Below are 14,138 nucleotides of genomic sequence, written 5' to 3' on the forward strand. Positions count from 1 at the left end.
GGGACAGAACTTTAGGCAAAGGGAGTGCTAACAGAACGTGCATGTAGGTCACTCACATGCTTTGCCAAAAGAAAGGCTGCTTGAGTGAGAGAAGTTTGAAGTCTTGAAAATTAGTTTGCTTTATTAGTTTTCATTTGCTCCCTGCACTGGATGTTGGACTTGTTAAGTTTGGACTCCTAAAGTTTGCTGAGCATGCTCAAAACAGTGGAGATGACAGTGAACTTCAGGAAGAGCCCTCCCACCTTACCCCCCCTCACCATACTTGGCAGCACTGTATCAGCAGTAAAGTCCTACAAGCATGGTCATCCAGCTTAGGCTTGCGCCCTTGACCTTTATGCAGTGAAATCCCTCCAGATTCCTTGAATCTTTTAACTATGTTATGTACCGTAAAAGCTGACATATCCAAATTCTTTGCTATCTTTCTTTAAGGAACATGGTTTTTACACATTTCAATAATTTTCTCACTCATATGTTGGCAAACTGGGGCTCCTCTGGTCATCTTTGCTCCTAAAGGGCTCGGACTTTCCCAGATGCCACTTTTGTACCAAATCATGATTGCAGTCACCTGTTTCAGTGATCAGTCATCATTTCATTGTTTTACCTCATTACTAGCCCAAAAATGCAATGTTCAATTTTTTTGGAATGTGTTGCAGGCATCAGAAATTAAATGAGGGTTTATTTTGAACAAAGAATAAAATTGATGAGGTATCACATCAAATAATATGTTTGTGTTGTTTTCAATGTAATACAGGGCACAGGTGATTTGCAAGTCACTATTTTCAGTATAAATCTTGGTTTTACATACAATCCCAACTTTTTCTGATTTGGGGTTGTAGTTAGTAATTGATTTCTTAGAACTAGTGTTAAACTATTATTCTGAGGTAGGTCAAGCACTCCATCTGGTTTGGGAGAGAGTGTTTGTGTGAGAATCAGGACAGCGTGCCACTTCAAAGAACCGCAAGCTGTGTTACTGCCTCAGCTGAAAAGGCTCCATACCCATATTGCCTTCAACCCCCCTTAGGGTCATGTTTAAAAAGGGAAACGACACACATAATAGTAAAGCTGTTTTCTGTTTTTGGATAAGACAGGAAGCAGATTTCCGGGTAATATGCCTAACATTCAAACTGCCAAGGAATTGACATGAGAGCCAAAAAACGATCTGTGTACAAAAAGAGGTAGTATACTGCTGTGGTGAAGCAGAGTGTGTGCGTTCGGGAAAGAGAGACCAACAGTAAGAACCCAGCCAGGAGGGGACCGACTCTGGACTCTGACTGACTGTACTGTATGGCCAACAATGACTGACTGACACTTCTCTTATCTAATACTTTTGCTTATTTCTCTGCAAGGATGGTCTCTATCTTTCAGATTGCTGAATTGTCTTACAACTTACTGAACTGCTCAGAAGTATTGTACTAATAAATAATCATTGGGATGATTTGCCTGAATTAATTTAGTTCACATCAGACCTTGAGAACCACACGTTTCTCGTGAACCCAATATCGTATACTGTAACACCCCTACAGAAAAGCGAACCAGGCTACAGCTAGCGGCTAGCCACAACATAACATATTCAAACCACATGACTAACATGCTAACCTAGATAATCCAGAAGAAGCATAAGGACTGACTAATATGCACGAGTGGAACGTACAGCAACCAGGAGGATTTGCCATTTAACTGTTTAAGTCAGTTTATACATTAACCAAGAACACGTTGCCTGCTAAGGGCCATGCAGCCTAAATAACAGTGACTCCAAATGTTAATGTAGGCTTCGTAACCCAACTGGCTCAACAGACAGTCAGTGAAACATCACAAAGGTTAATTGATGTTTGAACATGCACCAATTAATCCAAAACGTACGGCAAAATTAGCTTTCTTCTGTCACGTTAACACCTGAGTTGACTCCTATTTTTCATAAACAAACTTGCCTGAACTTGTGTTTCGGCTCTACAGTGTTGCTTTCACTAACATTTTTGTAGCTTCAGACATTTCATTTCACTGACTGGGTTCTGAAACTGCACGGACTCGTACCTCTGTGAACTGCAGGTGAAGTCTGGAGGGACTGATGCGATGAAGGTCTCCAATCAAAGGAAGAGCCCACGGTCCAGGAGGAAAGTTTTTCGGAGCTCTGTTCTTCACAATATCAGCCAACAGCAAAAAAACACACAGGAATATCAAAATACTCCTGCCGTCCATCCACTCCAAGCCGAGAACATTGTATATTGCCTCCATTTGTCTACTAAGTTATGCTAACCTACTGTATTTTCTCAAGAGTATTTTCCACAACTAAGCTCACAAGTAATGTAGGAATGTTGTTGTTGTTTCTAACCAGTATCACATTATGATAGGATTTCCGGGTAACGTGCCTAACTTTCAAAATTAAAGCGCACTTTGGCCTCAGCGTTACTGTAAGTTTCCTTTTTTTTAAGTTGCAGCTTCACAGTGCTCTGTTACACGTAATAGTTCTGTAAACTATTTTACTTAAAAAAAAGTAAGCCTACATAAACAGGCAGTAGCATTAAAATATAGAAGAAGAAGCAGCTTTATTTTATTGCCATTGTGAACATGTACAACGAAATGTTGTTTGGACCCGAGGGTCCCGGGCCGCTGCGTGCTTACGCGCCGCCATCACGGGCAACTTGGGGATTCAGTAATTGCCCAAGGACAATTCGACATGTTGACTGCAGGCACCGAGATATACTCAACATACCAAAACGTGTTTATGGAGAATGGCCGTTTCAGAATCATAGGCCTATATATTATTGGATTATGCAGATGCATTCACGTGCTAGAAGTGGTCGAAGAAGTACCGAAAGGAATGTTGTTGTTTCTAACCAGTATCACATTACGATAGGATTTCCGGGTAACGTGCCCATATACTCAACATACCTAAACGTGTATATGGAGAATGGCCGTTTCAGAATCATAGGCCTATATATTATTGGATTATGCAGATGCATTCATGTGCTAGAAGTGGTCGAAGAAGTACTCAGATCCCATACTTAAATAAAAGTAACAATACGTAAAAATACTCAGTTGCACTGAATGTTACACTAAAAATTTTACTTAAGTAAAAGTAGAAAAGTATTAGTATCAAAACATACTTAAAGTACTAAATTGGGTTCACAAGAACGGGACGAGACAATATTTTAACTATTTTTAAAAAAATCTTCAATGATGAAATACCACATCAAATCAGAAAAAGTTGTGACAGTATGTAAAATCTGAAACTGAAAATAGTGATTCATAAATCATATCCTGTATTACATTGAAAATAATACAGCAGCACATTATTTGATGTGATACTTACCAATTTTATTTATTTTTCAAAATAAACCCTCATTTAAAATTTGATGCCTGCAATACATTCCATAGAACATTGAGATGGCTGCATTGTGGGGCTAGTAATGAGGTAAAACAATGAAATGATTATTCCATTTGACACAAGTGATGTCAACAGGTGCAATCACTCCATCAAGAATTGTCACTCTTCTATAAGCAATATAACCACATGGGCTCAGGATTAGTTTGGCACACCTCTGTCAGGCACTACATTACATAGTCACATCCATAAATGCCACTTAAAACTGTACTGTGCCAAAAGTATGTTAACAGTGTCCAGAGGTGCAGTCGACTGCTCTGGGCTCAGAGACATCTGGGATGGACTATCACACAGTGGAAATGTGTATTGTGGTCAGTTGAATCAGTATTTCAGGTCTTTTTTTTGGAAGGACTGGACACCGTGTGGCCCAAGACGAAAAGGACCATCCAGACTATTACCAGCAACAATCAGAATCAAAATCCAGGGTTGTGTCAGTCCCCTTGGCAAAGGGAACTTACACTTTTGTGATGGCACCATTAATGCTGAAAAATACACAGAAATTCTGGTGAAACATATGCTGCCTTCAAGATGGCATCTTTCCAGGGACACCCATGCATATTTCAACAGTGCAAAACCTCATATTGCACACATTACCAAGGCCTGGTTGCAGAGGAAGTGCTGGACTGGCCTGACTGCAGTCCAGACCTGTCCCCAATAGTGAATGTGTGGCACATTTTGAAATGTAAATTGCACCAACAACGCACCAGCACTGTTGTGCACCTTAAGACTGGTTTGCAGGAAGAATGGGACAAAATTACTCCTGACACACTTACCACTTGGTGTCCTCAGTCCCTAAACGTCCTTTAAGTGTTGTGAGAAGGAATGGCAACATCACACTCCTTTACTGTCCCAACCTTTCTTGAAATGTGTTACAGGCCACCAACCTCTAGAAATGTAACAAGCTGATTTTTTAATAGTACTGATCAAAATACAGCTAGAAAATATGTGCACAGTATTATAAAAGACAAAATATGTCAAAAGAAAAAAAAAATCAGCAAACCTTGATCCTTCCAGTCTGAAGAAGCTCGAACAGGAATGGCCTTTGTGGAAGGGCAGCAGCCAAGAAACTACTTTCTCAGAAAGGGGGAAGGGAGAAAAGGCTGCGATACGCAAAGGCTCACAAACATTGCAGATCAATGGAAAAGAGCAGTATGGAGTGAGGAATCAACATTGTAAAATTGGCCACAAGTGATTTACACCACTATTTTCAGTTTTAATCTTGGTTTTACATACTGCCCCAACATTTTCTGATATGGGGTTGTATGTTACAAATGCAGAACATGTGTGAAAATGTGTCTATTTTACTGATAAAGGCCCTGCACATTTACACAGGCACTCTTAGTTATTCAGGCTGGTCAGACCTATGCTCAGGTTGAACTTTGGTCCAAGCTATCTCATTTAAAAAGCCCTTATGAATAGAATTCAATCAAGGACTGTGATTATTATACTGGAGCCAGGCCCGGAGATGGGGCTCGAATGCGAGCACCTGGTGGCTGGGGCTTAACAATGGAAGACTTTGTGTAACTGGTTTCATATTTAACCTGTTAAAAGAGGAAGTTTATTTGAGTTTATGTTTCACTTTCTTTAAGGAGAGGATTATGTTTTCTTATCTGAGATCATGTTTAATTTGTTAAAAGAGGAAAATTACATGTTTCTTAGCTGTGCACTTGTTCAACCTGTTAAAAAATGATTGTTTTCTATCTGAGCCTTCATCCTCTTATGCACCCAAGCTTCAGCCACAGTCCACTAGTCACACCAAGTTCTACCAGCCTTGCAGATGGCAGCCTCCACTGTCCCCTGATATCCTCACAGTGCAGCAGCAGCCATTGCCTTTATCCAAGGCAACTCCATGCCAACTCCATTTAACCCTTGCCAATCAATCTCATATTCAAATCCCTCTGCAGGCCTGTAGCTTTAGGCCTCCTTGTACACCATGCAAAACACTTGAGTTGTACTGGTTATCTGTTCAGACTGATTATTAATTATAGCTTGTACTAAGGTGTCTCCTTTCACCTTATCAGTAATGGCTGCAGCAGCTAAATGAGCCTTGGTCTAGGCATGTTCAAATCCTTTTTTTAATATCCAATGCTGATAAGATTACTGTATATGCTGAGACTCATTCCTTTGCTAGTTTCATCCCTTTGTCTTTTCTAGCCCCAAGACCCCACCGCTTTACATGTTGTAAATCATAAGCTTGAATTTTCAATTACAAGCCATAGGTAGTACTTTTCCTTAACCTTGAACTGAGCCGCTGTCCAAATTGTGCATCCCATCACTGGCCTGTTGCTAAACGTCTTACACACATGGACAAAATTGTTGGTATCCTTCTGTTAAAGAAAGAGAAACTTACAATCTTCACTGAAATGACATGAAACTGACAAAAGTAATAAATAAAAATTTACTGAAAATTAACTAATGTAAATCAGATATTGCTTTTGAATTGAGGCTCAACAGAAGCATAAAAAAAAAACTAATGAAACTGGCCTGGACAAAAATGTAGGTACCCTTAACTTAATATTTTGTTTCACAACCTTTTGGAATTTCTGGAATTTCCTCACCGTGGGACCAATAAAGTACTACCTTGAGGCAATCACTGCAGTTTCTGTAACTTTCAATGAAAGTCAACAGGTATTTTGGCCCACTCCTTGTGTTATACAGTATCGCTTTGCTCTCTTGCTGAGTGGCGAGAGAAAAGCAAAGAGGACCCAGACTGCAATGTAATGGTTTAGGTAAAAAGTTTTGTTATAGAGAGATTTAACTCTGAGAAGCAGTGATGAAGCAATCCAGGCTAAGTGGTGTGGCTGATTAGGGAGGTCTGCTGGAGAGTGGTGTAGCTGAGTGCCGAGCTGGAGCTTGCACTGGGGTGACAGCTGTGGAATGACCCAGGCTGAGTGGTGTCGCTGAGAGTAGCTGCAGGTTAGCAGTGTGGAAGTTGAGCATGTGAGCTGGAGCTAGTGATAGTCCTCTGACACCTGAGGCTCCGACACAGTAGCTCATGAAGCAATTGTATCGAACCACTGTGCCGAGGCGTGTTTTGGTCATGTGACTAGTGATGTTTGAAGCACTTGAGTGACTCAAGTGCTTCGGACATGATACCAATCACCTGAATGGTTTGGTTTGTCATGTGAATCACTTCGCGATCGAGTGTGTTCAGGGATAGGATATCCCTATTTATTTCTCAATAAAAATCCTTAAACAGTTACACAAGCACACCCTCTTTACCCATATACCCATGAACCTCTTTACCAATGAACCCCAAAACATACTTACTTTAACTTTTTTTGGACATTATTACTTTTCAGTTGTACACTTCTGATCCTCTCCACTTCCAGTTTTAGGTGAAGGGTTTGCCTGTAGTATGTAATGTAGGCTCTAGCCCAAGTTAAGCCCTGATCTGGTCCCAGTGCAGTCCCGTCATCTCTTCTGGTTTCACAGCTGCCCATGTGAGCGACACCTGCAGTGCATCTGGTTCCATGGTTAGCCTCACAAGAGGCACCTACTGTATTACCTGTTTGGTTTCAAAGTTGCCATTCAGAACCCACTAGTTCTCTGGTGTTCCAGCCTCCTGGCCTTCAGTTTGGCCTGAAGCATTTTGTCCTCTCAGTTTTTGGCCTAAGGGACATTCACAAGTAGGCTATGTTCTGTGAAATAAGAAAGCTCTTGTTTAATTGTGCTCTTGCCTTAATCTGTGAAGCAAAGGCTTGAATTCTGTTAACAATGAAAGACTTTGTTTACCTGGTTTCATGTTTAACATGTTAAAAAGAGAAGTTTCTTGCCTAAGTTCATGTTTCACCCATTTTAAGAAGATTGTTTTCTTAACTGAGGTCATATTTAACCTCTTAAAAGACCAAGATTATGTTTCTCACCTGATTTTTTTGTTCAACATGTTAACAAAAGATTGTTTCTTACTTGAGTTCATACCAGTTAGAAGAAGAAAGCTACACCACTTACCCTGGTTGTGTTTTGTTACCCTGGTTTAGAAAGGATGTTCTTCTATTTACCTCATATCTGGTCTTGATCTGCTAAGAGAAGTTACTTTTTTTACTGGTATGCATATGCTTCTCTGCTGCATGTGAAGCAACATTGTCCTTATGATTTTTACCCTGTTTGGATTTGGAATCATCGGTTATCACCTGTGCTATCAAGTCAAAATGTCTGCTGTAATCAAGGTCTGTTAAGTAAAATGAAAATATATTTATGGCAACCTCTCATCATGCCGCTAAAAACTTTTAGTTACATTCTGCTTAGTTCAAAGCTCACAGGCTACCAGCTAGTTCATTCAATTTCATGACTTATTGGTCTGACATACGGTTACGGTAATCTGCCCAACCAAGATACAATTTTTAAAAGTCCAAACCTTTTTACACAATAATTTGTTTCTTTTATTAATTGGTTTGCTGTCAGATACAGTTCCACAATATATTGCTTCCTGTTTATGCCATGTGCCCCACTTTCAAGCTTGACAAAATGTTTATATACTGTACATACAGTTTTTGCAGTTATAATGAACCAAATATTTCAGTCAGCCAGGCTGCATGTTGATATGCTGTTTATGTAAAAACAGTTACTATTTTACTGAGAAAGTAAAGAGTTAACCTTGTCCTAAAAAACTCCACTATTATGTAAACAATTACTATAAAATGCATTTTTCATCTGTGGTTAATAATGCACAAAACAGGCTGTAACACAGCAGCATCATAGGGGTCATTGGACCATCTTTACTCAGGCACCTGCCTCAGTAAAATCACACATTTGAGTTTTAACAAACTCCTATATATGGCAGTGGATTAATTTAGATTGATAATAGGGGAAAATAACTGATTTGTTCTCCATAATGTCAAAGCAAAATACAAGCAGAGGCACAGTAGTCAGGGTTTGTACACCATTGTGCATGCATGCAGCAATCCATGTATTGGAGAGCTAAACCAAAGAAAAGAATGGATTGAGGTATGTGATGGGAGCTAAGTTAAGATTTTGAGTAATAATGATGATCTCAAACATTATTGACTCCTATAGATGGACATAAGAAAATTCTTTAGAGGAGGCCAAGACAGGGAAGAAGTTCAGAGAGATGAGGCTAAGAAGGTAAGACCTGGATGTAGTTGGTAAACAAGGTAACATTAGTTTAGTTAGTTTCTACATAACCAGGCGTACTACATTAAATAAAATGAGCACCAAGTATGTTGTATAATACATCACATGTAGTAGTCTATGTTAACTTTAATTCTGAATATAATGAATATAACATAATATTTGATGCTCTTGTCACACGGTCAAAATGATGTGTGTTTTATGCATATTTAACAAAAAAACCTGAGGCAGGAAGGGAAAGTATGGAGGAAGAGCTGCCTGAGTCTGTGGAGACAAGTGTGTACTGCATGTTTGTAAGACCAAAAGCCCAATTGCCTTTAATTTGGTTCTTACAAGTTTTAAAATTCCTTGTACATCCATGGAGCTGTTATTTGCTATTTGGCCTGAGTAATGTTTTCTGTAAGACTATATAATCTGTCTAATCAAAATGAATTCACATTATTGTGAATCTTTGTTTTGTTGAGCCTGAATAGGAAACTTGCCTATAATGTGACCATAAGTGAATTAAATTTAGTGAGCTCATAGAAAAACTGAGCTAAAATTACTTGTGTGAAGGTAACAGCTCACTACAAATGTTGTAATGATTACGATGAAGATACTTAAAGTAAATATGTTATAAACAAAAAAGCTGCTGTTCTAGAATAAATTTGTATTGTGCTATCCTTCAGTGGTTCTGACAAGGAACTAGCTACTCAATGACATGTTAATGACATGGGCATTAACATGTAACATTAATAAACTGCTGATCCATTGGGTATCATGTAATGATGATCATTTTTTACAGATAATTTATCCGTATTGAACCACAAGACTTCTTAACATACTTACCATTAATTTACCATTACCATTAGATAAGGATATCTTGTGCATTAGCTCCACATTATTTAAATTGATTTCTGTTCACTAAAGGTTTTATTTTTATGGCTGACATAACAATACTTTGCACTCTGAGACGCAAACAGCTCTGTGAACTTTACATCTAATAACAGCACCTAATTATGAATAAGCATGTTCCTAAGCTTCAGCTTTCTACTACAACAATAACAGTGCTGTGTATTTTAGCTGACAGGTTTTTGTCACATTACTGCACTTGTCTTTTTTTAGTCATCACTTTATTCTCTCATTCTGTAATGAGTCATAATTTATTTTTAGTGACCATAGTTAATTCAAATTGTAAATTTGGGGAAAAAAACTGTATCAGAGAATTTATACCCTGTCTTTAATTGACAGGTGATTTTAGTTGCACAGTCTTGAGAAACAATTTACAGTAAAACTGACTGATAAGGTCATTAAGTGAGAGTTTTGTTGAAAAAGTGAGATCACTGATATGGCGGACAGTGCCATGGTTACGATGTTCATGGCCCTGGGGAAAAAGCTATCCCTCAGTCTGGAGGTTTGAGTTCTTATGGACCTGTACTTCCTTCCTGAGGGCAGAGGCACAAAGAATTTATTACGAGGGTGGGTTGGATCTGCTAAGCTGCCGGCCTTTTTCTGGACATGACTGGCATAAACAGACTCCAAGTCAGGCAAAGGACTCCCCACAGTCCCCTGTGCTGTTTTAACCACCCGGGCCAGGTCCTTCCTGTCCTGTGCTGTGCAGCTGCCATATCAGACCACCATTCTGAGACAGAATGCTCTCTGTGGTGGTTCTATAGAAGTTTGTCAGCAACCAAGAGTGGAGTCCAGCCCATCTGAGCCTCCTAAGGAAAAAAAAGCCTCTGCTGGGCCTTCTTTACCAGGTGAGAGGTGTTCAGTGTCCATGTGAGGTCAGTGGTAATGTGGATACCCAGGAACTTGATGTTCTCAACTTGCTCTATCTCCTCCCCATATATGAGAAGGGGAGCATGAGCCATCTTCCTGGATCTCCTGTAGTCCACAATGACCTCCTTAGTCTTGCTAGTATTCAGGACTGAATACTAATGTTATTACGTTTAGGAACAAAAACACAGCCTGTACACTGGAACTGAACTCAGGTCTCCTGTGCTGTGTGAAACCTAGACATCCACTCCAATTTCCTCCTACCATGGACTCAGTGCCTTTATATACTTACTGTACTCCTTTCCCTGTGTCATAATTAATATAGGTTGTGAGAGGTTGCCACACTATGACACATAGCATGTCACTGTAATAACTTGCTGGCACTGACAATATATTCTGTTGCATTTTACAGGAGGAGTCTAACATCAGACTCTGTTGATTCATTCTTTGATCATTTTGATTGGAAAACTCTGGGACCTATTGACAACATCACACATGAAAAGGTAAAAACCATCTCTAGCAAGCAGACAGTGTCATTGAAAAACACTCCAGCTATTACAACTCAGAAAAGAGAGTGCAGGAAAGCTGAGTTTAAATGGTGTAAAAGTAATCTTCAGATTTATTATGAGATCTTACAAGAGAGGCTTCACATTTACAATTCCGAAATAAATAAGGCTAAACAAGCATTTTTCTCTCACCTTATCAATAGGAATATCAATTTTGACATTTTATTTGCCACTGTTGAGAAACTACCTAATCCCCCAACACGGTCAGCCCCTGATGTTCTGTCTCAAAGTAAGTGTAATGAGTTTGCATCACTTAAAAACAATCCAAACATCAGACTGGCCATAAATTCCTCCATGTCAAACAATACAGCCACAGCTGCAGCCACACAGGGACTATTTGGTTAGGATGTACTTAAAAATCTAATTTCATCCATCTTCTGTTTAAACACCCTGTCAATAAACTTCTTGAAAAATGGATGCTGAAACTTGACAGGGGTTCACCTCTATCAGACATTTTTCCAGAAACATTAAAACTGCAGCTGTTAAGCCCCTTCTAATGAAATCCTTCAGTATTAAATAATTTAAAAGCTAATCTCTAATCTCCAGTTTTTTGGAAAATGATTGAGAAAGTGTATTTGATTCAGCTGAAGAACCATTTAAATGTAAATGGCTTTTTTGGATATATTTCAGTCTGGGTTTAGAGAACACCACAAGACTGAGACTGCACTGATTAAGCTGTTAAATGACATTTGTATCAATACTGATTCAGGTAAAACATCAGTTTTTCGCAGTTTGATAGCAATGTAGCCCTTGCAGAGTGGATTAAGAAAGTGATGACATTTCCACTGACTCTATAAGGACCTTTCAGTAATGGTGAACCAGGAGTGCAAAAACAATTAATACACATGCTCCCAGCAATTTGCCCAGCATTGCAGTGTCAAGTCAAAACTTGAAGATGAAAGTACATATGAATTCAATATCAATTCAATGAAGGAATTTAAACATAAATGATTGAGTTTTTTAAGTAACAGATGGGGCTGCATAGTATTAAAAGCAGAACTATGTTGTTAGCAGAGCTATGCTTAGAAACTATGTTGTTAATGTTTTTCTATGTAAAGCACGTTGAATTGTCTCTGTGTATGAGATGTGCTATATGATGTTCTATATAAATAAAGTTTCCTTTCCCTATGACAGACTGGCAACCTGTCCCAGGTAGATGTAATGAGCTCCAGCCCACCTGTAACTCTCTATAAGATAAATGGGCTGAACAGCAGTGGCAACTGTACTCACCCAAATATTGGCAGTTTTGGTAAAAGCTATTCTTATGACCTGAAGTGTCTGCCTGAGGGGAGCAGATAAAATAGATGACAGCCAGGTTGAATTTTCTACATACCACGTGCCTCAGCAAAACTGGTATGTTGAATGTTTTTTTTTAAATATATATGATATTTTTGCATTTAACATCATTGAAAACTTCAGTAAAAAGGGGTTTGTTTAGAAAACTTTTGTTTGTAGTTTCAGTGATCAATAGGCTGTGAAGTGGTTTACTCAATAAAAAAATGGTGTGCTGTACACTGTAAAACATGATAGAAGTTGTGTTTATTTCATGTTAATTCAACTTAGAACATCTAGTTTATTATTTATTTTTTTGTTTGTTTCTTTTCAGACCACTAAACTGATAAATTGTATGAATGAACTGTTAAGAGTTCACTCAACCAATAAATAAAGTTTTTAAAGAAACAAAATTAGCAGACTTCCCAGCATGCATTGATTGAGGTTTAAAACTATTCAGAAATTGTTTATGTATTTTGAAGAGAACTTTCATGGTGGAAACTTTCTCTGTCTTTGTAAAACATATTAAATAAGGTCATGGTGGCTTCTTTTCAAAATAATGAAAACAATGCAAACAATGTTTATGAATTGACCTGACTGCTAATTTTAACATATTAAGTTTGTACAACTAAAAGTCTTATAGTTGAGAAAACATAAAAAGATCTTGCAGCTGGTTATTACTTCTGAAAGTTTACTCAACTTTTTTATTTTTACAGTGTAGAAGAGTTCAAATTCCATCTTTCTTCGCTTTCATCCTGAAAGGCCCCGTATTTTACATAATTTCTTTTCTGACGCCTCCACACCACTACTTAATCAGACATTGTGAGCCGCTCCACTACATTGTCTGCAGAGGCAAACTGGGAGTTTTCTGAGGATTTTAAAAAACATTTTCAACATGATTTTTCATACCCTTTTTGAGTGTATGGACTTCACTGGCTGGTTGTTGTTCAGTATTCTTTTGTTACTTTTGACTGATGTGATCATAAATTGGAAGCCTCGCAACTTTCCACCTGGACCCTGGGCTTTGCCTTTTCTAGGAAATGTCTTTACTGGAGGTGACTTCAAATCAATGGAGAAGGTGAGGTGAACAGTAATACAGAGTATTTCCAAATAGTAGAAAGGGTAGAGAGTAGAGCAGATCTTTACAGTCCAAGGAGCAATTCTTGGGAATCAAGGTAGGTAGGGTTATTTAATAATAAGAATTAAAAAACTGGAAACCACTGACTTACACCTTTCTTTTGGTCTGAGTATGTTATGGTAATATTCATCTCTAATTGGTTCTCATCAGTTTTAGGGTAAGTCAATACACAGTAATATGTAAATTTAAAAAGTCAGTCTGTCCATAAAATAAGGGTGGAACAGTCCACAAACTGGATCGGATTGGATCATGGTTTTTGGATTGGTTAATCTGTAGGATCAGCAAAATAAATAAATAAATTTAAAAAAGAGTGGGTGGAGGAATAAAACTTAGATTTCATTAATTAGCTAAAGAACTTAAGGAAGATGTTGCCCATGGTCTTAGGTGAAAACAATATTCAAAATGTTTCAATGTTTCAGTCTTCTTCTTCTTTCGGCTGTTCCCGTTAGGGGTTGCCACAGCGAATCATCTGTTTCTACCCAACTCCTCTGTCTGACCTACAGCACATCTCACTACTGTCATACTCCTCTCATACATATCCTGAACTACTCTGACGTACTTCTCAGCCACTCCTGACATCCTCATACAGTACCATAGCTCCTCTCTCGGTACTCTGTCGTACACTTTCTCTAAATCCACAAAGACACAATGCAGCTCCTTCTGACCATCTCTATACTTCTCCATTAACATTCTCAGAGCAAACATTGCATCAGTAGTGCTCTTTCTGGGTATGAAGCCGTACTGCTGCTCACAGATATCCACTTCCTTTCTTAGCCTAGCTTCCACTGCTCTTTCCCATAGCTTCATTGTGTGGCTCATCAACTTTATACCTCTGTAGTTGTTACAACTCTGCACATCACCCTTGTTCTTAACGATCGGCACTAGTACACTTCTCCTCCATTCCTCAGGCATCTTCTCACTCTCTAAAATC

At 38.7% G+C, this 14,138-nt stretch overlaps 1 protein-coding gene across 1 annotated transcript in view; it reads left to right on the plus strand.

The window, feature by feature from the left end:
* Nucleotides 1–12,950: 12,950 nt before the first annotated feature.
* Nucleotides 12,951–14,138, plus strand: part of LOC109966975 (cytochrome P450 2J2-like) — a 7,718-nt gene continuing 6,530 nt past the window's right edge. Inside the window, exon 1 of the mRNA XM_020612263.1 lies at nt 12,951–13,147. Within this exon, the coding sequence (XP_020467919.1) occupies nt 12,965–13,147 (183 nt within the window). The 5' untranslated portion in view covers nt 12,951–12,964. The remainder of the gene's footprint in view (nt 13,148–14,138) is intronic.

This window comes from Monopterus albus, unplaced genomic scaffold (genome assembly GCF_001952655.1).
Source record: "Monopterus albus unplaced genomic scaffold, M_albus_1.0 scaffold122.1, whole genome shotgun sequence".
Lineage (NCBI taxonomy): Eukaryota > Metazoa > Chordata > Actinopteri > Synbranchiformes > Synbranchidae > Monopterus > Monopterus albus.